The 26,917-nt window shown below is 36.7% G+C and overlaps 1 protein-coding gene across 2 annotated transcripts in view; it reads left to right on the forward strand.

The window, feature by feature from the left end:
- SRBD1 (S1 RNA binding domain 1) overlaps positions 1-26,917 on the forward strand; it is a 230,731-nt gene that overhangs the window by 25,922 nt on the left and 177,892 nt on the right. For both annotated transcript variants that reach the window (XM_067703090.1, XM_067703091.1), the window contains exons 7-11: positions 1,458-1,596; positions 4,973-5,069; positions 6,368-6,503; positions 20,343-20,446; positions 24,403-24,510. In XM_067703090.1, coding sequence (XP_067559191.1) covers positions 1,458-1,596; positions 4,973-5,069; positions 6,368-6,503; positions 20,343-20,446; positions 24,403-24,510 — 584 coding nt within the window. The remainder of the gene's footprint in view (positions 1-1,457; positions 1,597-4,972; positions 5,070-6,367; positions 6,504-20,342; positions 20,447-24,402; positions 24,511-26,917) is intronic.

A 26,917-nucleotide genomic window follows, 5' to 3' on the forward strand; every position in this document is an offset into this window, starting at 1 on the left:
GGGCAAGTGAAATGAACCACCACCAACCACACCAAAGGCTTGTCTTCATCCAAAGAAGGGGATGTATATATGGTGGGATTGGAAGAGAGTCCTCTATTATGAGCTCCTCTGGAAAATCAAATGATTAATTCCAACAAGTAATGCTCCCAATTAGACCAACTGAAAGCAGCACTCAACGAAAAGCGTCTGGAATTAGTCAACAGAAAATGCATAATCTTTCATCAGGACAATGCAAGACCGCATGTTTCTTTGATGACCAGGCAAAAACTGTTACAGCTTGGCTGGGAAGTTCTGATTCATCCGCCATATTCGCCAGACATTGCACCTTCGGATTTCCATTTATTTCGGTCTTCACAAAATTCTCTTAATGGAAAGAATTTCAGTTCCCTGGAAGACTGTGAAAGGCACCTGGAACTGTTCTTTGCTCAAAAAGATAAAAAGTTTTGGGAAGATGGAATTATGAAGTTGCCTGAAAAATGGCAGAAGGTAGTGGAACAAAAGGGTGAATACGTTGTTTAGTAAAGTTCTTGGTGAAAATGAAAAGTGTCTTTTATTTTTACTTAAAAACCAAAGGCACTTTTTGGCCAACCCAATACAAAGATGACTAATACATAGTCCTTGTCTTCAAGGAATTCCCAGTTGAGTGGGGAAAAAGGAGAGTAGGTAACAGAAGCGTAAGCTTAAGGGAGAGTGTGCTGAGCTGGAGGCATAGATGTGAGTGTCTGCAGCATGTAATTGGTATTTGGAACCATGAAAATGGAAGATTTCACTCAAGGAGAGATCATGGGGTAAGCAGGTCAGGATAGACATTGAGGAACACTAACTTTTGAAGCATGGGTGGAGGAAGGGAGAGCCTAAGAAGGAGACATGGAAAGAATAGAGAAGTATGAAGAGAATCAGGAGATGATGATGCCCATAAAAGATTAAGGAAGAGAGTCATAGAAGGAGGTAATGATCAATGGTTAAGTAATTAAATATAGCAGGGAGTTTTGGCAAGATAAGGACTGAAAAATGTATATTTGGTAATTAGAGGATCATTGTGGATCTTTGTGATACCACTTTCAGCAAGGTGTGTGGAAAGAGAAGCCAGGGGGCAGTGGGTTGAGGAGTGAATGTGGACTAAGAAGTAGAAGCATTGTGTGAGGACATCTTTTAGAGGAGCTTGCTTGAGTTGAGGACTTGCAGTCCTGGCAGTCCAAGCACTGAGTTTGTGTGATGAGTGAATCCAAGCAGATAGCTAACTGTAAGCATGTAGAAAAGTATAAAGAGTCTGATAAGAAACAACTGTTTTCGTACAACTTGTATTCTCTGTTAGCATTAATCTTTGAAGGAAGAGGAAAGGGTTGAGAAGAGGATGTCTTTAGCATTCTCACATGTCCTCTAATTTTGTGTCCTATTTTTAACTTTTGCTTTTTAAAACTGAATAATTTGGTATGTTTTCTGACTTTTTTTCCTAGTCAGCACCATATAAAACTGGGAGCAAGGGCACCAAAGCCCAGAGAGCAAAGCAGCTGGGATTAGAAGGAGCAGCCAGGACACTGCTTGAGAATCCAGGGGACCTCAATCTGCTCTCTTACATTAGGCCCAATGTTAAAGGTACCAGCTTTACTTAATAAAGAGGTCGCTCCTGTTTCTTTTTTTAATTTGAAAACCTAGGTTAAAAAAATTGTTTCATTAAGTAATGATGATACAAAAGAATATTACAGCATATAAAGAGTAAATAATTCTAATAAAACAAATCCCAGTATACCTCCTGCTTAGCTATTCAGATTTCCTCTTTTAATGAAGTGCCTGTTCTACTCTTTTGCTCATTTTTCTATTGTGGTGTTTCACTTTTTCTTATTAATTTATAAGTATTTTTTAGATATTCTTGCTCAGTTACATGTGCTACAAATCTTTTCTCCCAGCTTGTAACTTCTCTTTTCACTTTCTTTTATTTATTTATTTGCGGTACACGGGCCTCTCACTGTTGTGGCCTCTCCCGTTGCGGAGCACAGGCTCCGGACGCGCAGGCTCAGTGGCCATGGCTCACGGGCCCAGCCGCTCCGCGGCATGTGGGATCTTCCCAGACCGGGGCATGAACCCGTGTCTCCTGCATCGGCAGGCGGACTCTCAACTGCTGCCCCACCAGGGAAGCCCTCTTTCCACTTTCTTTATGCTGTCTTTTGGTAAATAGAAGGTCTTAATTTTATCATAGTTAATTTATTAATCTTTTCAATTTTGTTAATCTTTTCTTTTTAGATAATTGCTTCTTTTTCTTTTTAAAGAATTTCCTTTATATCCAAGGTTATAAAGATCCTCCTGTATTGTCTTTTAAATTTTTTATTCTATTTCTAAAAACTTATTTAATTATAAAAATCATATCTACTTTTTGAAAAGAACTTCAACAATTCGGACAGACATGGATTGTAAAGTGAAGTCCTACTTCCACACTTCTACTCTCCATGAATAAAGTGTTTGTCTTTTTCTTAAGTGAATCTTACTTTCACTTCGTGTGTGTGCGTGCACAGGAGAGAATGAGAGAGGAAGGGGGTAAGGGAGAGATATTTCTAAGAAGAACCCAAGGAAAGTGTCAACTGATACGTGTCAAGGTATATTGGTTTTATTGTCAAAATTAGCCTTGGAGTGAGAGCTTTTTGAGTAAGAGTGGCTTTTTCCAGGGAGTGGAAAGGATTGAATGGGGAGATTGATGCTAGGATTGAATGGGGAGATTGATGCTCTGGTGATTACTACTCTGATTCTAGTTCCTTTTAGCCTTCCTTCCTTTAAGCTGGGAGAGTGTCTGTAGGGGGCAGTCTCTGACAACAAAATCTACAGGATGTATGTACTAAACTGTAGAGAATAAGCATACCAAAATCTATGTTTATTTTATATAATCTGGCAAATGTGAATTTGCAATTAAAAAAATTATGTGTCTGTGAAAATATGAATATCTGCTCATACACAAATACACACATCCTAATATCTATATTGAAAAGGGCAATAATGAAAAGAAAAAGCAGTGGTAAATATTTGAATTTAGAGATGGGTTGAAATGAGTAAAATTCAAGTTTGTTCTACTTTTTTCGTTATATTTTCAAATGTTTGCAACTTTAATATTTTAATATTAACTGAGACCATATAGCCATGCGTTAAGATTAGCCACAGTGGGAACTATCTGTGCCCAGTGATGGTATATTTTCTTATCAATAGAATCAAACGTTGGAGCTTTCAGAATGTTAGATGCATAATGATTTATGGTCAGTTTTTATTTTTCTCTTCTGGTCTATTTTCTTTCCTTCCACTCTTCACCTCCTCTGGTACAAAGTTTTCCTTAGTTCACACACATACTGAGTTCCTACTAAGTAGGTTTGATAACATAAGGTTTACAAATTGTTTTCCCCTGAATGATGTGGGCTTTACAAAAGCCCATTGTTACAATTGCAAAATCTATAATTTCCTCTTTCTAGTCTCTCTCATTAATTGGTCTCATTGTAGGTTCCATCTTTACTACTGACTTCTCACCCTGGTATTCTCATTAAACTTCGGGTAATGATGCTGTGAGGTACTTTTGGACTCCAGGAATGAATGCATAGTGAGTGGTTTTCTAGGATAAAGACTGATCTAGTGAGAAAGCTAACACAAGAGCAGACACTTACTGACTCCTGACTATGCGCCACAGCTGTTGTAAGTCTTTACGTATGCAATCTAACACCTCTCAAAGGTAATTTGTTCCTGAAAATTCCCTCATAGGGAAACTCTCCTAAAATGTAAACAGGATTCCTATTAATTTCAGTGGCCAAATTTCTTTCTTTAAATTTCTTTGGAATAAATGCAGTTACATCATTAGTTAAGATCAGTTATCAGTTATCATAATACAACCCAACAAGGCATTTTCTCTTTATTAATTACTCTGTAAGTTTGTTCTCCTGTCCTCTTTGTCTTCTGTACTTGTTACTCACTAAAACCATACCCTCAGAAAAACATACTTATGATACTTAGTGCTTGTGTAATTCAAGTTTTAATGGAAGGAAAAAAAGAAGCTTTAATGAAAATAGAGCAATAAAGACAAAAGAAATAAATAATGCATTGCAAATGATCTCTCTCAGTGTATAAGTTCATATTGCAGGAGCCATAATGTACAAGACACACTGCTGTAAATTAGCAAACTGAAAGCACTTGGAGAGAACTTAATGTGCCATTGGTAGACAGTTCAGCTGTGAAGATGAACAACCACATAATGGCTCTTGTTTTGTGCTCATTTGAGGTTTGAGAAATTCAAATAGGTCATTGAAAATGTGAATAACTGTCTCATAAGCCAAAACAGGAATATTAATAAAATTATTTGCAAAGGAGAATTTTTGTAACTGGAATGAAATAGTATACCTTGGGATATGACTCTATTAATATATATTTCCTATAACCTATAATGCTTAATCCTATAATGCTTAATCTTTGTAAATACTTCATGAAGTAGATACTATTATTATTCCATTTTTATAGGAAACTGAGGCACAGAGAGAACAAGTAACTTGCCCAGGGTCATACATTTGGTAGATGGTGGAGCCAGGATTAGACCAGGCAGCTGGCTCCAGAGCTGCATTTTTCACCACTAGGTTATATGGTATGTTAAGGTCCTGTATTATTGTTTTTGGAGACTTGATTTTATTGCTGAGGGAAGCTAGTCACTGCTATGATACTTTTCTGTCTTTTTGTTTGTTTGTTTTTTAAATTTTTATTGGAGTATAGTTGCTTTACAATGTCGTGTTAGTTTCCACTGTACAGCAAAGTGAATCAGCTACATGTATACATATATCCCCTCTTTTTTGGATTTCTTTCCCATTTAGGTCACCACGGAGGATACTTTTCTGTCTTAAGTTTGTCAACTTAGGGTTTTATTTTGACTGGAATAAATTTATTGTGATTTATTTATAGATTTAAAAACCAATCTGTAGTTCTTGCTTTTGTTTTCCCTCTTACCCTTCTCCTAAAGGGCTTTCAGCACTCCAGGATATTGAAACAGGAGTGCAGCATATTTTAGCAGACATGATTGCTAAAGACAAAGACACGCTTGACTTCATTCGGAAATTGTGAGTAACTCTTAGAGTTTTCTGCCTTGTGGACTCATGATGTTAAGGGTCGCATGGTTAGTGCTAACTCCAGTGTTCATTAAAAACTTAGTTTCAGACTTTTAAAAATTAAAATTTTTTTTTAGTAGCACAGCTCTCTGCTCAAACAACAGAACCCGAATACATAAAACATAAAAGTAAAGTTGCTTTAATTGAATTCTGGGCAGGGAGCCTGGAACTCTGCCTGTTCATCCTCCTTACGCTGAAGCATCTTAGCAGAGGCCTCTGAGGAACACAGTTTAAAAACCACTGCACTGTGCAATATATGCTACAGAGAGATTCATAACCATTTAGAATGGGTGGCATTGCTTTTTAAACGTATTGAGTTGTATGCACTTAATTTTATAATGTTTACCAGTGGTTGGGTTAACTTGAGAATGTTTAATATCAGGTATGGATAAAAGTGCTGACGTCAAAATGAATTTTAGCTGATGGAGAGAGCAGCTTATCCATAGTATCATAGTCCCAATTTATAAGAGAGTAAAACCCTTTGACCTAGACCCTACTTGGGCTTATGGATTTTATGCCTTATTAAAAAAGGATATTATTTTAAAAACCTTATTTTTAGGCACTCTGTCCTTCCTGTGCTTCTGTGTATCAGAGGACAGGGTTTGGCAGAGGTCTACTCTTCCTCTCTCTCCACATCTCTAGCTGTGTGAGCTGTGCAGAGGAGAGTAAAGGTGAAAATGAACCGGTTGACTACTGTAGCTTGTCAGGGTTTTTGTTAATGTAAGGGAGAGAATTTTTCTTTTTCCTCAGTGGCCCTCACAGGAATGAGTTGAAGTAGGAGAATTGTGCAGGTTTTTAAATGTGTTTTTACAAGTAATTATGCTGCTGAAATTTGGTTCAATTTCATAAATTGTCATTGGAAGCTGTCCTAACACATCATCTTGTTTCCCTTCTTTTTAGCTTTTAATTGGTTCTGACTCTCTAACTTAGTGGTTAGAAAAGGATGATATCTAAGCCAGAGTTATTAGTCTCTTGCATAACTGCAGATAGTATCTGAACTCATTTAGGCATTTTATGGGAGGATTGGGTTGAAATATAAATAGATCTGGAACACCTATGCTAGCATGAATAGGCGAGGAGTCCCCTTTTGATGGGTCAATGACATTTTTATAGTTGAGCATCATTAAAAAAAATCTCATGTGGTAAATCTCATTTAGTTTTTTGTTAATCTTCTTTCTATATAACGTGTTTCTTTACTAAAGCACATGTTAATAACTACTTAATGTTTGAATATTTGTGTATCTGAACAGGTGCCAAAATAGATATATTTGTATCCAGTCATCTCTGGCAAAGGTATCCTCAAAAAAAGTAAATGAAAAAGATGTTGATAAGTTTCTGCTCTACCAAAATTTTTCGTGCAACATAAGAAACATCCAACATCATCAGGTAAATACGAAAACTGCTTATGCATGCTGATAGTAGTAATAATGATAATACCTCAGATTTGCTTATTTATTTACTAAAGAATTTTCAATCAACTATTTTCTTCCTTCATATAAATTTTTATAATATTGTTATATCCTCCCCATTTGACAAATGGGGAACTCAAGACCCACAGAAGTTAGTAAATGACACTGAGACTTACTAGCTGTGCTAACAGTATAACACTTCCGTATCTTGACTCTCTGGCTGGTGATCTTTCTTATTAGAGTTTCCTTCCCAGTATGCTTGGATTTGAGCTCAATTCTGGATCTTTTCCATGTGAAATACAAAATAGAGATAACTGATTTAGAATAAATAAAATATGAGAGATCTCAGTTATATAAATCATACTTATATCTCAGTCTTTTAATTTCACATTTCATTTTATTAATTTTTATCCTAATTGTAGTTATAGGTTATATATCTACATTGTGGAATGTGGCTTTAAATCATATAGAAAAAAATTTTTTTTACAAACCAAAAATACAGTAATACTGACTTTTGTATTTACCTGTGTAGCTACCTTTACCAGTATTCTTTACTTCTTTGTATGCTTTTGAGTTACTATCTAGATTTTATTTCAGCCTGGAGGACTTTCTGTAACATTTCAGGTAGGGCAAGTAAACTCCCTCAGTTTTTGTTTATCTGTAAAGTCTTAATTTCTCCTTATATTTTAAAATTTATTTTTAATTGTGATAAAATACATATAAACTTTACCATCTTAACTGTTTTTAAGTGTACAGTTTAGTAATGTTAAGTATATTAACATTGTGCAACCAATCTCCAGAATTTTTTTATCTTGCAAAACATAGATTTTCTGAATATAGAATTCTTGGTTAACAGTTTTTTCTTTCAGCACTTTGAATGTTACCCCACTATCTTCTGGCCTTAATGGTTTTGACGAGAAATCAGCTGTTAACCTCACTGAGCCCTTGCACATGATGAATGCACTTGATTTTCTTGCTACATTTAAGATTCTCTGACTTTTGACAATTTGATTATAATTTGTCTTGCTGTGGATCTCTCTGAGTTTATTTTTCTTGGAGTTTGTTGTGATTTTTGGTTGTGTAGTTAGATGTTTCTGATCAAAATTGGGAAAATTTTGGCCATTATTTCTTCAAATATTCTTTGATCCCTTTTCTCCTGGGTCTCCCATTATATGTGTGTTGGCATGCTTGAGAGTGTCCCACAAGTCTCTTAGCCTTTGTTTATTTCTTTTTTTTCTTTCTTTTAATTCTTCTCAGACTATGTAATCTCAATTGACATATCTTCAAGTTTGCTGATTCTTTCTTCTGATTGTTCAAATATTGAACCCCTCTAGTAAATTTTTCATTTCAGTCATTGTACTTTTTTGCTCAAGAATTTCTCTTTGGTTCTTTTTTATAATACCCAGCTCTTTATTGATATTCTGTATTTGTTGGGATAACATGCTCATGATTTCCTTTAGGACTCTGATTTCCTTTAACTTTGAGCATATTTAAGACAGTTAAAGTGTGTCTAGTAATGCCGAAGTCTGAACTTCCTCAGAGATGGTTTCTGTTAATTTCTTTTTTCTGTAAATGGGTCATATTTTCTTGTTTCTTTGCCTGCCATGTAATTTTTTGTTAAAACTTGTCATTTTGAATATTATAAGTTGGCAACACTGAAAATCAGATTCTTCCCCCCTCCCCGGCATTTGTTGTTGTTGCTGTTGTGGGGTTTTGTGGTTTATTTAGCGACTTCTGAACTGTTTCTGTAGTCTGTATTCTTTGTCATGTTTGGCCACTGCAGTCCCTGGTCTATTAGCTTAGTGGACAGCTAGTTACTTGACAGAGATTTCCTTCATTCCTAGAGCCAAAACAAATAACAACTTTCCTGGTCCTGCGTATTTGCTCTATGTTGGGGCACCCTTCAATGCTTAGCGAGGCTGTTTACAACTCTACCTTAGCCTTCACTTTGTCTTCGTGTGGAGCTCAAAGGTCAGACAGAGGTGAAAACTTAATGTCTTCCCAGGTCTTTTCAGAGCAGGTGTCTGTCTAGTCCTGAATGCGTGCATGACCTCTTAGATTTCCTAAAATATGTGGAAATTTAAAAAAGCCCCTTTCCTCTCAATTATCTCCTTTACTAGCCTCTTCCTTCCCAGGTTTTTCTGGTCTGTCTGATGGTTGCCCTGACTATAATCCCTTATCCCCAGGTGTTATCCCTTACCCCTTGAAACTGCAGCTAACACATTGCCTTTAAATACTTTGAACAAATGCCACCCAGGAGCTTCCTGGGGAAGCTCTGAGACAAGCAAAACAAAGGCAAGCCCTTGAGCCAAACCGTCAGGGAGCCATGAGACAGATCGAAACACATAATCACAAACTTTGGAGAATAAGGTCCATATTGCTCCCTCTGGTACTAGCAGAAGTAGGCTGTTATCTTCACTGCCACTGCTGAACTGCAGAGTGGAGGATGGTAAGTGGGTAAGTTAAAAGTGCTCTTTCACCAAAATTCTGCAGCTTCTTTAAGTGTTCCTCTGATTGTTGTAAGTTTTTGATTAGATTCCAGAGTTCTGAAAAAGTAGAATCTGGCAGTTCTTGCCAGTTTGTTGCTTTTGTAGAGGTTTGGAGTTTTGGAATTCCCTACTCCACCACTTTGGTGATATCACACCTGACAGCATCTTTAAAGTGTGGTGTGTATTCCCCTGTTCTATTCCAAAACCAGCATGTGGCCTTAACCTTATGAACTGTCCTTCTTTATCTTGTTTAATGGTTTTTAGCTTGAAGTCTACTTTGGTATCAGGATTGCAACCTGTATTTTCTTAATGGAAATTGATTTCACCCTTGTTTTACTCTTAGCCCTACAATTATATGAAATGCTTGCCCTTAGTCCTTTTGCCAAAATTTTCCAGTCTTCTTTTAAGCTGATTGAAGCTTATTCTCTAGTCTAGTATGTAGTTGGCAAAGTTTTTCTGTAAAGGATCAGGGAGAAAATATTTTAGACTTTGTGAGCTAGATGCCTCTTCCTGCAGCTACACAACAGCCATTGCAGCATGAAAGCAGTCACAGCTAATACATAAATGAATGAGCATGGTTGTGTTTTAATAAAATTTTATTTATGAAAACAGATGTTAGACTGGATTTGGTCCATGGGCCATAGTTTGCTGGCCTCTGCTCTTGTATATTTCTCAAGAAGATTTTATGTGTATAGTACAGGTGTGCCTTATTCCGTAGTGCTTTTTGCTTTATTGTGCTTTGCAGATACTGTGTGTTTTACAGATTGAAGGTTTGTGGCAACTGTGTTTCATACAAGTCTGTTGGCACCATTTTCCAACAGCATTTGCTGACTTTGTGTCTCTTGTGTCACATTTTGGTAATTCTCTCAATATTTCAGAATTTTCCATTATTACTATATTTGTTCTGGTGATCTGTGATCAGTGATATTTGACATTACTGTTGTAATTGTTTTGAGGTGCCATGACTGCACCCATATAAGACAGCAAACTTAATTGTTAAGTATTATGTGTGTTCTGATTGCTCCATGGACCAGCTGTTCCCTCCGTCTCTATCCTCCTTGGGCCTCCCTATTCCCTGAGACACAATAATATTGACATTAGGCCATTTAATAACCCAACAGTGGCCCCTAAGTGTTCAGTGAAAGGAAGGAGTTGCACATCTCTCACTTTAAATCAAAAGCTAGAAATGATTAAGCTTAGTGAGGAAGATATGTCAAAAGCCAAGGTAGGCTGCAATCTAGGCCTCTTGTGCCAAATAGGTAGCCAAGTTGTGAATACAAAGGATAAGTTCTTGAAGGAAACTAAGACTGCTACTCTAGTGAACACACAAATGATAAGAAAGTGAAACAGCCTTATTGCTGATATGGAGAAAGTTTCAGTGGTCTGGATAGAAGATCAAATCAGCTGTAACACTCCCTTAAGCCAAAGCCTAATCCATAGCGTGGCCCAAACTCTATTCAGTTCTATGAAGGCTGAGAGTTAAGGAAGCTGCAGAAGAAAAGCTTGAAGTTAGCAAAGGTTGGTTCGTGAGGTTTAAGGAAAGAAGCCTTCTCCATAACATAAAAGTACAAGGTGAGGGACTTCCCTTGTGGCACAGTGGTTAAGAATCCGCCTGCCAATGCAGGGGACATGGGTTTGATCCCTGGTCTGGGAAGATCCCACATACCGCAGAACAACTAAGCCTGTGCACCACAACTACTGAGCCTGCGCTCTAGAGCCCATGAGCCACGACTACTGAAGCCCGCGTGCCTAGAGCCTGTGTTCCGCAACAAGAGAAGCCCGCGCACTGCAACGAAGAGTAGCCCCCACTCGCTGCAACTAGAGAAAGCCCACACGCAACCGTGGAGACCCAACGCAGCCATAAGTAAGTAAGTAAATAAATATTTATTAAAAAAAAAAAGTACAAGGTGAAGCAGCAAGTGCTGATGTAGAAGCTGCAGTAAGTTATGCAGAAGGTCTAACTAAGATAATTAATGAAGGTAGCTACAGTAAACAACAGATTTTCATTATAAACGAAACAGCCTTATACTTGAAGAAGATGCCATCTAGGACTTTCATAGCTAGAGAGGAGTAAAATGCCTGGTTTCAAGGCTTCAAAGCTTCAAAGGATAGGGTCTTTCTTGTTAGGGACTTATGCAGCTGGTGACTTGAAATTGAAGCCAATGCTCATTTACCAGTGCTCTATAAATGGAACAACAAAGCCTGGGTAACAGCACATCTGTTTACAACATGGTTTGCTAAATATTTTAAGCCCACAGTTGAGACCTACTGCTCAGGAAAAAAGATTCCTTTCAAAATATTACTGCTTATTCACAATATGCCTGATCACCCAAGACCTCTGATGGCGGTGTACAATGAGATTAATGTTGTTTTCATGCCTGCTAACACAACATCCATTCTGCAGCCCATGGGTCAGGGAGTCATTTCAACTTTCAAGTCTTATTATTTAAGAAATGCATTTCATAAGGCTATAGCTGCCATAGATAATGATTCCTCTGATGGATTTGGGCAAAGTAAATTGAAAACCTCTAGAAAGGGGCTTCCCTGGTGGTGCAGTGGTTGAGAGTCCGCCTGCTGATGCAGGAGACACGGGTTCGTGCCCCGGTCCGGGAAGATCCCACATGCCGTGGAGCGGCTGGGCCCGTGAGCCATGGCCGCTGGGCCTGCGCGTCCGGAGCCTGTGGGAGAGGCCACAGCGGTGAGAGGCCCGCGTACCGCAAAAAAAAAAAAAAAAAAAAAAAAACCTCTAGAAGGGATTCACCACTCTAGATGCCATTAAGACCACTTGTGATTCGTGGGAAGAGATATAATATCAATATTAATAGGAGTTTGGAAGAAATTGATTCTAATCCTTATGGGTGACTTTTAAGGGTTCCAGACTTCAGTAAAGGAAGTAACTGCAGCTGTGATGGAAATAGCAAGAGAAACAGAATTAGAACTGGTGGCTGAAGATGTGAAAGAATTGCTGAAATCTCATGACTAAACTTTAATTGATGAGGAGTTACTTCTTATGGATGAGCAAAGAAAGAGGTTTTGTGAGATGGGATCTGCTCCTGGTGAAGATTGTTCAAATGACAACAAGTGATTTAGAGTGTTACATCAACTTAGTTGATAAAGCAATGTCAGGGTTTGAGAGGATTGACTCCAGGTTTGAAAGGAGTTCTACTGTGAGTAAAATGCTATCAGCATTGCATGTTACAGAGAAATTGTTCCTGAAAGGAAGAGTCAGTCGATGCGGCAAACTTCATTGTCGTCTTCTTTTAAGAAATTGCCACGGCCACCCCAGCCCTCAGCAGCCACCACCCCATCAGATAGCAGCTGTCAACACGGAGGCAGGACCCTCCACCAGCAAAAAGATTATGGCTTGCTGAAGGTTCAGATGATGACTATGACTTTTTAGCATTAAAGTATTTTTTAATTTTAAAAATTTATTTTTAATTTTTATTGAAGTATAGTTTATGTACAATATTATATAAATTATAGGTTACAGTATAGCGATTCACAATTTTAGAAGGTTATACTCCATTTGTAGTCATTATAAAATATTTGCTACATTCCCTGTGTTGTACAATATATCCTTGTAGCTTATTTTATACATAATATTAGTAGTTTGTACCTCTTAATCCCCTTATCCTATCTTTGCCCCTCCTTCTTTCCCTCTCCCCACTGGTACTCTAGTTCTCTATATCTGTGAGTCTATTTGTTTTTTGCTATATTCACTAGTTTGTTGTATTTTTTATATTCCATATAAAAGTGGTATCATACAGTATTTGTCTTTCTCTTTCTGACTTATTTTACTTAGCATAATACTCTCCAAGTCCATCCATGTTGTTGCAAATGGCAAAATTTTGTTCTTTTTTATGGCTGAGTAGTACTCCACAGTGTGTATCTATATCTGTCTATCTATCTGTCACATCTTCTTTATCCATTCTTCTGTTGACGGACACTTAGGTTGCTTCCATATCTTGTCAATTGTAAATAATACTGCTATGAACATTGGGGTGCATTTATCTTTTCAAATTAGTGTTTTTGTTTTGGGTGTATACCCAAGAGTGGAATCCTGGGCCATATGGTAGTTCTAGTTTTAGGTTTTGTTTTGTTTTGTTTTTTAATTAATTAATTAATTTATTTATTTTTGGCTCTGTTGGGTCTTTGTTGCTGAGCATGGGCTTTCTTTAGTTGCAGTGAGCAGGGGCTACTCTTCGTTGTGTTGCGCAGCCTTCTCATTGCAGTGGCTTCTCTTGTCGCGGAGCACAGGCTCTAGGCATGCAGGCTTTAGTAGTTGTGGTGCATGGGCTTCAGTAGTTGTGGCACGCAGGTTCAGTAGTTGTGGCTCGTGGGCTTAGTTGCTCTGTGACATGTGGGATCTTCCCAGACCAGGGCTCAAACCCACGTCCCCTGTATTGGCAGGCAGATTCGTAACCACTGTGCCACCAGGGAAGCCCTAGTTTTAGTTTTTTGAGGAACTTCCAAACTGTTTTCCACAGTGGCTGCACCAATTTACATTCTCAGCAACAATGTACAGGGTACCCTTTTCTCCACATCCTTTCCAACATTTGTTATTTGTGTTCTCTTTGATGATAGCCACTTTTAATTTAAGGTATGTACATCTTTTTTTTTAGACATAATGTTATTGCACACCTAGACTAAAGTATAGTGTAACATAACCTTTATATGCACTGGGAAACCAAAAAACGTGTATGACTTGCTTTATTGTGATGTTGTTTTATTGTAGTAGTCTGGAACTGAACCTGTAATATCTCCGAGATATGCCTGTAATTCTGAGTTTTTACACAGTCACAATTGTTTCCTATGTCCTTGATACTTGAAGGATAGTTTAGCTCAGTAAATATATATATTTTTAATAATCCAATGATTTTTTTAAATTTTATTTTTTATTTTATTTTTGGCTACGTTGGGTCTTCATTGCTGCACGTGGGCTTTCTCTAGTTGTGGCAAGCGGGGCTACTCTTCATTGTGGTGGCTTCTCTTGTTGTGGAGCACAGGCTCTAGGCGCACGGGCTTCAGTAGTTGTGGCTCGTGGGCTCTAGAGCACAGGCTCAGTAGTTGCGGCGCATGGGCTTAGTTGTTCCGCGGCATGTGGGATATTCCCGGGCCAGGGCTCAAACCTGTGTCCCCTGCATTGGCAGGCAGATTCTTAACTACTGTGCCACTAAGGAAGCCCAGTATAATATTTTTTGTTTGCACTTTCTTTCCTTAAGTTTGTCAAACGTGTTGCTCTGTTGTTGTCTTACTTTGCAAGTTTTTTTTTTTGTTTGCTTGTTTTTGAAATCAGATGCCAATCTAATTCTCTGTTTCTTAGAAATGCTGAAGATGTGGGTCCTGTGTTGTTTTATTTATTCACTTTATTGGTTTTATAGGAGTATGAGGGGGGGATTTAGAATGAGGGGCCTGCCAGTGTTCTTTAAACCTGAAATTCCTCAATGAATCATTTTTTAAATTTACTTTTTCTTCCTTTCTGAATTTTACCGTTATAAGGAGAGGATAATGAAAAAGACAAGAATGCGTCGCTTTTCATTGATAATGTTTAGTTATCTTCCTTAAAAATGTAATTAAAAAAACTTACGGTGGTATAGATATGAAAAGGTATGTTATTATTCTGTGTGTGTGTGTGTGTGTGTGTGTGTGTGTGTGTGTAACATAACATGAAGAGTCTTCAGTTACGCTACAAATACTTCTTGAACACTTATTATGTATTGGTGCCTACTTGGGGTATGTAGATGACATGGTCCCTGCTGTTGAACTTTTGAAGTGTTTCTCTATTATGTCGAAGTTGTTCTTTTTACCTTTGTGTACACTGTAAAATATGTGGTGAAATGAATACTTTTGATAATTGGAAAAATTGTTAGAAGAGTGAAATTTTACTTACCTAGCTATTGTCTACTGATAGAGCCTAATGAAAAAGAGTTTTTAATAAAGCCAGTGACTAAAATACTAAAATTCCTTTTGCAGAAATGATTTTGCTGCTGGATTTTATCTCCCTTTATTTGATTTAATTTTATTGCAACTTTGGAAAAATATGAATACTTTTACTCTATTAAAACTTAGTCTTTCTAGTATTTGCTTGAAAACATTTTGGTCTCTGCATTTTAACTAGTGTGCTTATTAGCACATGTGGCATTCTGAGTTAGTTTGTGGTTGAATCTAAGTTTGTGACTAACACAGGCTTCTAAGTGTGACAGTCTTAAGACCTGAGAAAGTAGAACATTTTGGGAATATCAGTTTTGAAAAACGGACCTGTGTTTTGAGAACTTTCTAGTTATCTTGCAGGCTAGAGTGATGATATACTAGCTCACAAAGATGGATTTTTAATCCCTGTAGTGCTAAGGCCTCATGTCCCTGACTCCAGACTCTGTTTTTCAGCTTTCACCTAGATAGCCCAGCATACAGCATCCCAGAATACAGAAGTGAGGGAGAATGATGATAGACAGTAGTAAAGGAACAGCGGTACCTGGAACTCCTTCTCCAAATGCTGTGGGAAGAGCTGTTATAGCTGTCTACTAAATTAATTCTTCTAGCTGCATCTTGTTTTCTTTCTTCTCCACATTGGTCCTTAATGTGCTGCTTTCCACTACATGAATTTGTAACTCAGCCTTCCCATTCTTTTCTGTAGCTTCTTTCACTAATGTCTCACTTTCTTTGTCTTTTAAAATACCTGTTTCACATTCAGTACTGCCATCTACAGTAATTCTGCTTTAACTCTGTATTTACTTTCAACCTCAGTTTTTGCCCCAAGCTCTGTTTCTGCTACTCCACTCCCTTTTATACCATGGATCTTCTATGTTAAGATTTTTTAAAGTTTGACCTATGACTTTACTAGGTATGGTGGGAAAAAAAGCACCCTCCAATAATATATTTTGATACAATAGTGTATTTATATTTTTATTTATTTGGGTTTTTTTTTTTTTTGGTCGCATTGGGTCTTTGTTGCTGCGCGTGGGCTTTCCCTAATTGTGGCGAGCGGGGGCTACTCCTTGTTGTGGTGTGTGGGCTTCTCATTGCAGTGGCTTTTCTTGTTACGGAGCACGAACTCTAAGCGCACGGGCTTCAGTAGTTGTGGCACGCGGGCTCAGTAGTTGTGGTGCACGGGCTTAGTTGCTCCATGGCATGTGGGATCTTCCTGGACCAGGGATCAAACCCATGTCCCCTGCATTGGCAGGTGGATTCTTAACCACTGCACCACCAGGGAAGTCCCTAATAGTGTATTTATATAAATCTGAATTAAATAACTCTTTTTCCCCTATAATATTGTATTCTGCATGAATGAATTTATTACTGATAAATTCTTGGATGAAGAACTTTTATTTACTGTTCAGTGTTCCTTTCAGTATTTCAGAGAGCTGGCAGACATTGAAGATTTTGTCCAGCCCAAACTAAAGTTTATTTTGTATTAGAAGTTTATTTTTAACTGATTATTTTATTTCTGCCAATGTTTACCTTAGAAATTTCTCAAATATATTTAAAGAATTTTTTTAAAGTATCTGTAATTTTTTAAAATTTATTTATTTATTTATTTATGGCTGTGTTGGGTCTTAGTTTCTGTGCAAGGGCTTTCTCTAGTTGCAGCAAGTTGGGGCCACTCTTCATCGCGGTGCGCGGGCCTCTCACTGTCACGGCCTCTCTTGTTGCAGAGCACAGGCTCCAGACATGCAGGCTCAGTAGTTGTGGCTCACGGGCCTAGTTGCTCCGTGGCATGTGGGATCTTCCCAGACCAGGGCTCGAACCTGTGTCCCCTGCATTGGCAAGCAGATTCTCAACCACTGCGCCACCAGGGAAGCCCCAGTATCTGTAATTTTTTAAACTTTGAGGATTTGTTCTATATTTAACATTTTACTTGAAAATACCTTTAGAATTTATATAAATTAAGGTTGCTGTTTTCCAGAGTGGCTATACCATTTTACCTTCCCACCAGCAGTTTATGAAAGTTCTGTTTCTTTACATCCTCACCAATACTTATTTATTGTCTATCTTTTTTTATATATAAATTTTATTTTATTTTATTTTTGGCTGCATTGGGTCTTCGTTGCTGCACGTGGGCTTTAGTTGCAGCGAGCGGGGGCTACTCTTCATCGTGGTGTGCAGGCTTCTCATTGCAGTGACTTCTTTTTGTTGTGGAGCACAAGCTCTAGGTGCGCAAGCTTCAGTAGTTATGGCACTTGGGCTCCATAGTTGTGGCTTGCAGGCTCCGTAGTTGTGGCTTGCAGGCTCTAGAGCACAGGCTCAGTAGTTGTGGCACACAGGCTTAGTTGCTCTGTGGCATGTGGGATCCTCCTAGACCAGGACTTGAACCTGTGTCCCCTGCATTGGCAGGTGGATTCTTAACTACTGCACTATGAGAGAAGTCCCTGTCTCTTTTTGATTATGGCCATTTTAGTATGAACTGATTTCTCATTATGGTTTTGGTTTGCACTTCTCTTCTAACTAATGATGTTGAGCATCTTTTCATGTACTTATTGAACATTTCTATATTATCTTTGAAAAAATGTCTCCTTAGACCTTTTGCACATTTTTGTTAGGTTGTGTCTTTTTATTGTTGAGTTATAAGAGATATTTGTATGTTTTAGATATAAGTCCTGTATGTGATACATGATTTGTAAAACTTTTCTCCTGTGCTAAGTGCTTTCTTTTCAATTTTTTGATAGTATCCTTTGAGATATAAAAATTATAATTTTGTTGAAATCCAATCTATTTATTTTTTTCTTGTGTTGATTATGCGTGTGGTGTTTTACCTAAGGCCTTATGTAACTCAAGGTCATGAAGATTTTCTCAAGTATTTTCTTCTAAGCATTTTATAGGTTTGGTTTTTATATTAAGGTCTATGATCAGTTTTGAGCTAATTTTTGTGTATGGTGTGAAGAAGCTGTCCAACTTCATACTTTTGAATTTGGCCATCAATTGTCCCATCATCACTTGTTGAAAAGACTGTATTTTCCCCATTTAATTGTCTTAGCACCCTTGTTGACATTCACTTGATGGTAGATGTATAGATTTATTTCTGGACTCTATTCTAATTCTATTCCATTCATCTGTATGTTTATCTGTAATGCCAGTACCACACTGTCTTGATTACTGTAGTTTTGTAGTAAGTTTTGAAATTGAGAAGTGGAAGTCCTCCAGGTTTGTTCTTTTTTTACAAAATAGACTTGGTTATTCTGGGTCCCTTGCATTTCTATATTAATCTTAGAATTAGTTTGTCAATTTCTGCAAAGAAGCTAGCTGGGATTTGATAGGGATCACATTGAATTTATGAAGTAATTTGGGGATTAGTGCTATTTAGCAATATTAAGCCTTTTGATCCATGGACCTGGGATGTCTTTCCATTTATTTAGGTCTTCTTCAATTTTTTTTAAAAACAATATTTTATAGTTCTCAGTGTATAATTCTGAACTTCTTTTGTTAAATTTATTGGAAAGTATTTTATTTGTGCTGGTGGTATGGTAAATGGAATTTTAAAAAATTATTTTTAGGGTGTTTATTGCTAGTGTGTAGAAATTGATTATCCTGCAACCTTACTGAACTCTATTAGTTCTAATAGTTTTATAGTGGTTTCCTTAGGATTTTCTGTATACAGATCATAGTATCTGCAAATAGTTTTAACTTCTTTCTTTTCAATCTAGAGGGCTTTTATTTCTTTTTCTTGCCTAATTTCCCTAGATAGACCCTCCAGTACAATGTTGAAAAGCAAGTGCAAGAGGAGACACCCTTGTAATCTTAGAGGGAAAGCATCCAGTCTTTCACTATTAAACATTATGTTATCTGTGGAGTTTTTGTATGTGCCCTTTATCATGTTGAAGAATTTGCTTTCTCTTCCTAGTTTCTTGAGTATTTTTATCATAAACAACTGCTGGAATTTTCTCAAATATTCTTTCTGCATTTATTGAAATGATCATGTAATTTTTGTTTTTATTCTATAGTTATGATGTATTACATTACTTCTTTTTTGGATGTTAAACCAACCTTGCTTTTCTGGAATAAATCCCTTTTGATCCTTGTGTATAATCCTTTTTATATGTTTCTGGGTTTAGTTTACTAGTATTTTATTGAGAAATTTTACATCTATATTCATAAGAGGCAATGGTCTTTACTTTTCTCTTGCAGTGTTCTTGCAAGAACAGGGTAAATAGAGTCAGGAAGTTTTTTCTTCTATTGTATTTTTGGAAGAGTTTGTGAAGAATTCTTATTAATTCTTTTTTAAATGTTTAGTAGAATTCAGCGGTGAAGCCATATGAGCCTGGGTATTTCCTTGTGGGAAATTTTAAAATTACTAATTCTATCTCTTGTTATAGATAATTTTGAATTTTCTATTTCTTTTTTATTCTAGTTTAGAAGTTTGTGTCTTTTTAGGAATTTGTTCGTTTTATTTAAGTGATCTAATTTGGCATACAGTTGTTCATAGTATTCTCTTATGATTCTTTTTATTTCTATAACATTCATATTAATGGCCCCTCTTTCATTCCTGATTTTGATAATTGGAATGTCTCCCTTTTTTCTTTGGTCACTCTAGTGAAAGGTTTGTCAATTTTGTTGATATTTTCCAAGAACCAACTTTTGGTTTTGTTGATATTTTTTGTTGTTTTTCTATTCTCCATTTTATTAATTTTCCCTCTGTTCTTTATTATTTCCTTTCTTCTTCTTGCTTTAGGTTTGTTTGCTTTTCTTTAAGGAGTGTTTTTAATGTGTTTTAAAGCAATTGTTCTTTTAATATATTAATTAAAAGCAGAGACAGGTCGATCTGCATTTAAATTCCTCCTTTGCTACTTGCTAGCTTTGTGATTTAGGAAAAGTTAGTCTTAGAAAAATTATCATACAAGAGTAAGATGTTAATACATACATCACTGGTGGCTTTGAAGATAAATGAGTTAATGTATTTAAAGTGCTTAGATGGGCCTGACAATTAGTAAGTGCTCAATAAATGGTAACAGTAGTTATTAAATATTCCACTTAGAAATTTCCATGTTTGTATTTATCTTAGTAATGTTTTTTCACAAATATAAGAAGTATATCCTTCTAACTCTAGATGATCAAAAACTTTCAATTAATAGGATCTGAAATGAGATTTTTAGATCAACACTATCTCTTCCTGTGAATATTATAGGCTTTGTACCTGTATTTTATTTTGAAAATACTTGAAAAAATATAAAGAAATGATTATTTTTGAATACATTCTTGGTAAATAAATGAATACAAAATTGATATAGCTCTAGGCTGGATAACCACCCAATTTGTTTCACAAATATTGACTGGTTAAATTGATCATTTATATATTTTGTGGATCATCAGTCTTTGCCATATATGTTTGCACTCAGATTCTGGCAATTAACCGTGGAGAAAATTTGAAGATACTGACGGTCAAGGTTAACATTTCTGATGGAGTGAAGAATGAGTTCTGTAGGTGGTGCATCCAAAACAGGTCTGTTTATAGATTTTTACAGAATATTCTTTTTTTCATTTTTAAAATGCTATATTGAGATCTATATGTACTGATAATGGAAAGATGTCCATTGTGTTAAAAAAAACAAAAACAGTGACAGGCAATGGATATAGTGTCTTGTAGTGAAGTGGATGGACCTAGAGTCTGTCATACAGAGTGAAGTAAGTCAGAAAGAGAAAAACAAATACCGTATGCTAACACATATATATGGAATCTAAAAAAAAAAAGGTTCTAACGAACCTAGGGGCAGAACAGGAATAAAGACATAGAGAATGGACTTGAGGACACGGAGAGGGGAAGGGGAAGCTGGGACGAAGTGAGAGAGTGGCATGGACATATATACACTACCAAATGTAAAATAGATAGCTAGTGGGAAGCAGCCGCATAGCACAGGGAGCTCAGCTCTGTGATTTGTGACCACCTAGAGGGGTGGGATAGGGAAGGTGGGAGGGAGACGCAAGAGGGAAGAGATATGGGGATATATGTATATGTATCACTGATTCACTTTGTTATAAAGCAGAAACTAACACACCACTGTAAAGCAATTATACTCCAATAAAGATGTTAAAAAAATTTTTTTTAATTTAAAAAGTACATATGTTGTGTATGTTTAAATAGGAAATATCTGGGAAGTACATAAGAATTATTAATAGTGATTATTTCTAGGGAGAGAGACTTTTACTATAATCCTGTACCATATGAATCTTTTATAAAGAGTATATTTTCTTTTATGAAAAATGAATTAATAGAAACATACTGTATATAGTATATCTGAAATGTTTTGTTTATTAAGGATAATTGAATCAAAAATTTAATTTATCAGATATTATAGGAATAACAGATGAATGACTGAGGCTGGCTACTAGCTTTTTTTCTTTTTTAAAACTAGCTTTTAGTGCCAATGCATAGGATAGTCTTGTAAATTATTCTGTCCGCAAATGTCTGTCATATCACTTTGGGAAAATGCTACACTAAATGGTGCTGCTTTTTTCTTGTGGTAGATTTAAGGGGAACTATATCCTGTATCCATTTTTATTTTAAATGTGGGAAAATGAAAGCTAGATGGAGAGAGCCTATCTTTATCTATAGATACCGAATGTGGGGGAATATATTTCTTTGCCAAAGTGGAGAATATTTCTTTGTCTGTAATGGGTGAATAAAGCATGTCTCTGTCAAAAACATACGTATAGGCCCTGGGTCTTATTCATTTGTTTACAGTACTTTCCTGACCCCCCGTAGGTATTTGAGTTTGTGACCTCTGTCTTAATTTGTATGCTTCATTGTGCACATCTTACATAGCATGTATTTTGTATTGTGAAATTTAGTTAAAGTGAGGTCCTTCTTAGTTTTATTCAGCAGTGTTTAACTATTGAATTAGAGGAAGAATCAAGTTTTACAGTGATACCCTGTAAGGGAAACCCATTGTATTTCCTTTAAGTTTAGAAGTAATAAGGTCTGTGGCTTCGCTATACTGTTTCAGGTCCCTTCGAGTGCTAAATGAATAGATCACAGGAAGCCAGTCAAGAGACAGAAATTGCTGTGGGGTGAGGAAGAAAGAGGAGTTTCTGTAATGCAGGAAGTGAGTATAGCTGGGTCTGTGGTCTAAAGGTCACTGTGAATGAGTATAATTGAGGCATCCTTAGTTATAAAATAGACCCACAGCACTCTGTTCCAGGGAGGTGAGCAGTCACGCCACAGGAGAACCTTGAGGTTTAAGGAAGCCTACTGGGGCTTCCAGAGAAATTGGGTATCTAATGTTAAAGATTTCCATTTTTTTTCCTACAAGCAATGTGGAAACCTTGGTTTGGCTTTAAAGGGAATGACCCCCCAGCAGACATCGGATAGATTCATTATAAGAATCATTCCTTTAGGGCCTTCCTGCCTCTAAGGACTCTTTTCCTAGTGTATTGTCCCATGACCCAGGGCTGTCTATGTTCTCTCCTAACTGGCCAAGCTCCAGAGTATGGTGATAAGAGCCTCAGTAATCTGGCTACTGCCATACTTTCTAGCCTCATCTACCCCGCAACCTGATCCTGCAGCTTTATGCCCTTGTATTACTAATCTGCTTCTAGTTACTCGAGCTTATCATGCTCTTTCATGCCTCTAAGCTTTTACATATGGTATGGTTTCTTCCCAGAATGCTTTTATTCCTTTGTCTTACTTGGTAAACCACAATTCATTTTTTTAAAGCCGTCTCAGATGTTTCTTCTGGGATGTCTTTGTTTGACATTGAATTTCCCCAATTAATAACAACAACACAGCTATAAGTTTTATTGCACTTTGCTTTATTGTGCTTCACAGATATTGGGTTTTTTTGTTTTTTTTACAAATTGAAAGTTTGTGGCAACCCTGTGTTGAGCATATCTATTGGTACCATTTTTCCAATAGCATTATTTTTTTGGTTAAGGTATATACATTGTTTTCTAAGACATAATGGTATTACATACTTAATAGACTACATTATAGTATAACCATAACTCTTGTATGCTCTAGGAAACCAAAAACTTCATGTGACTCACTTTACTGTGATATTCACTTTATTGTGGTGGTCTGGAACCAAACCCACAGTATCTCCAAGGTATGCCTGTAACATAACAAAATAATATTAATAACTTTCTAATTCATATCCTAGTTCTCCCTACGTTTCATGCCCTCAGTTATAGGTGACAGTAGGGAGAAACAAGGATTTGGATGGAAGGAAGGATGTATGACCTGCCTAAAAGCACTTTCGTTCAAATTAAAAAACAAAACTAGACTCAAATAATACCCTTCTATGGAAGGAATTCAATTAGTTATTATTATGTAGCCTTTGGTGTATCACATTATAAGTAAGGGAGATGACAGTGCCCCTGAAGTATATTAATGGTTTATTAGGAACCATTGATAAAATATTAATGTTTTCTATTCAAGAGCCATTGAAGGACATGGGCAGAGATGCTGTAGAAGTAGGGAACACAGAGGTGGTAGGACTGAATTTGTTTGTCCTTTTTAGCTTGTGTTTTTCTCTTACTGTTCTTTCTCCAGTTTCTACTAACAGTGGGTTCTCTGGCATTTGTATTTATCAGTATGTATGCAGATACACTGCCTAGTAGAACAGTACAACCTGAGGAATAGAGTGAGTTCTACTCAAGGATGACAAGAGGCAAAGGTTAGAACAGAGTTTCTCCTTTGCTCAATCTACTTTAACTCTCAGGAAGAGATTAAGAAATGGAAAAAGAAGGACATAGTGCTTGTCTTAGCTTCGGCTGCCATAACAAAATACCATAGACCAGGTGGCTTAAACAACAGAAATTTATTTTCTCCCTGTTCTGAAGGCTGGAAGTCCAAGATCAAGGTCAGGCTGATTTGGTTTCTGGTGAGAACCCTCTTTTTGTCTTGCAGACAGCAGCCTTCTCATTATGTCCTCACCTGATGTGGGGGGAGAGAGAAGGGGGTATCTGATATTTCTTCTTTTAAGGGCACTCACTAATCCTCTCATGGGGGCCCTACCCTCATGACCTCATCTAAACCTAATTACCTCCCAAAGGCCCCGTCTCCAAATATCATCCGATTTGAGGGTTAGGGCTTCAACATACTAATTTTAGGGGACATAATTCAGTCTATAGAAGTGGTTCAGTAATTTTTTGGTGACTTTCTCATATCTTAAAAATTTTTACCATTATTAATAATGCCTTGGGGACTCTCCCCAGAATAGGAAAGTTTTTTCCTCCCTTAAGTTTTATGTGTTACCATGGTTACCAGGTTTTTAAAAATAAGAACTCCAGATGTCATAGTAATAATTTTCAGACATCACTGTCTCTCCTTACAGATTATGTTACTTTGGATTCAATAAAGTTTCTTCTCCCCTTTTCCACTTCCTCTCTGCTCTTCCAGGAGCCCTTTTATGGCCTTATTATTGTTACATCAGTTTTAGTATAGGCTTTTCTTTTTTGCAGGTGGAGACCACGTGGCTTTGCAAGGCCAGAGTTAATGAAGATCTTATACAACTCACTGGATGATTCCTTTAAACGCCTTATTTATCCTCTCCTTTGTAGAGAGTTCAGGTATGCATCTTGTCTTATTTAACTTTCTGGACTGTTTACTTTTATGTATGGTAATAGGCCCATTAAAGCGTGTAGTAAATATTTGTTGATCCATTAGCCAATCAAAAGAACTGAGTCATAATCACAGAGTCTTAAATTTAAGCATAGATTTCAATCTGTAGAGGCATTCACATGCATAGATCACAAAACACAGCTCTTAATTACGGTATACTTTTCAAATCTTGACCACTTAATGTGTACCCCTTCCAGTTCTGCAATACTAGTCTTGCAATTTGACAACCAAGCCAGACAAATGGTTTTATTGATGAGAGATTTGGCTTGGGAGAAACAAACTAAGAAGTTAATGGAGAAGTTAGTTGGCAGCAGTTTTAGAGGTAAAAGAGCCAAAAAAAGCATAAGGATATCAGGGGAGCACGTGATGAATGTATTACTATGAGAGAAAGCTAATATATATTAGCAGACGGAGTTGTTTCAATGAATAATTATCAGCAGTGATGAACAAATATTAGGAGATTATTAAGGTGACCATCTAAATGGACTAGCAGAAGAACTAAAGGTTACAAAGAACTGCAAAAGAGGTGAGGTACCGAATTGTTTTTAGGGGAGGAGGTGGACAGAAATGTTGGGAGGCAAAAACCCTCTTTCCTGCTTCTCTCTAGCCTTTGTCTTGGTAGTCAATGTTTAGACACCAGCCATGCCTTCATATATGCCTTTCTATTTGCTATAGATTTTCTTCATTCCCACTTATTTAGTGTTTCAGCAAGGGTCACCTGGAAACTATAGATTTCTAGACATCTCTTCAGCCTCACTAGAATTTGTAGCAGCCTTTATGTTTGTCTGTTTTTCTTTTACTGGACTTGGCCATTGACTTTGGGGGCATTTAGAGTCAGGAGTGAGCAGGTACTATTAAAAAGGACATATAGGTCCTTTGTCCAACCTCTTTTTTATCAAAATCATTCATTCTCTTGATTCATCCTTTTATCTTGTGTTCTCATGTCGCATATAATGTCCAGTGGTGCATTTGACATTTTTGCATATATTTGATGTGAATAGCTTTACTGCTTGTGGAATAGTTTCATTGAGATTTAATGTGTGCAGTTTGCTGTGGGATTATTTAATGTATAATTCTTCTCCGACTTCCATTAGCAGTGGCAAGCAAGAGCACTTTCCTCCTCTTTTTCTAAAATGCCTGTGGTTAAAAAATATGTCTTATTTCATTCCAAAAGTTGGTTTGCAGACATTGTCTACAGATGTGTCTCTTCATAGAAATACTTGTAATTACCTGAAACAGCAGTTGAGGGGGAAAACCCTCAATTGATTTATTAAAGTAATTAAATTACTTTAATTCTCTAATTAAAAAGAAATTTGTCCAAATGCAGAAAAATTGAAAGAATCAGTAAAACAAAGGGAAAAAAAACCATATAATTTCACCACGTAGAGATAGCCATTGTTAACTAGACTTTTCTCCATTCATATGTGTGTATTAAAAGAGATCAAATAGACTATATTATTTTGCAGCCATTTTATTCAGTTGACTATATAAGATTCAGAGTCTACTTCTGCATTTTTGTTTCCATGACTGTCATGATCTTTCATCCCTGTGTCATTTTTCACACATACCTCTTTCATGAAAACTACATTATCAGTATTACCAAGTGCTGTCTATTATGCCATCTTTTATTATATCTTGAATTTTGCTTCCTCTTTATCTCCATCTTTACTAGGAGAAAGTATATCCATGGTTAGTTCAGGTTATCATCATTTCTTGTCTGAATTACTATACTAGGATCATAGATGATCTCTGTCTTGTATTTTCTAATACATATTCCACATTGCCATCCTTAAATTCCCATCTGATTATTTCATACTCTTCTACTTAAAATCCTTCAGTGGATCTTCTTTGTCTCCAGGATAAAATCCAAGCTCTTTAGAATAACCCTTTGTGGTCTGTGTTTTTCTTCCTCTGTAGCCCTTTGTCTTGGTATTTCTTTTTATTTTATCATATGAAGTTACTTGCTTTTTCTATAAATAAGCCATGAGCTTTGACATCTGCTGCTTCTATTGCCCAGAGTGTTTTCTCAATGCTCTTCAGCTACTATCCCTGCCTTTGTTTGCTTAACTATTACTTATCCTTCTTGATTCACCTGAGAAGACATCTCTTAGAAAGTTATCCTAATTTAGCTATCCCTACCATGTGTTATACTCATCTGTTTATTTTTCTGTCTCTTCCACTAGACAGTGATCTTCAGGGTAGGGATTTTTTCAGCTTTGTATCTCTTACATCAATCACAGTACTTTATATAAGATTGAGTACAAGTGCTCACTCAATAAATAAAGTTAAACGTGAAGATTTAGAGATACCTGAAATGATATCTTCATGTTGCTTGGCTGAATGCAGGGAGAATGA

This window comes from Pseudorca crassidens, chromosome 14 (genome assembly GCF_039906515.1).
Source record: "Pseudorca crassidens isolate mPseCra1 chromosome 14, mPseCra1.hap1, whole genome shotgun sequence".
NCBI lineage: Eukaryota > Metazoa > Chordata > Mammalia > Artiodactyla > Delphinidae > Pseudorca > Pseudorca crassidens.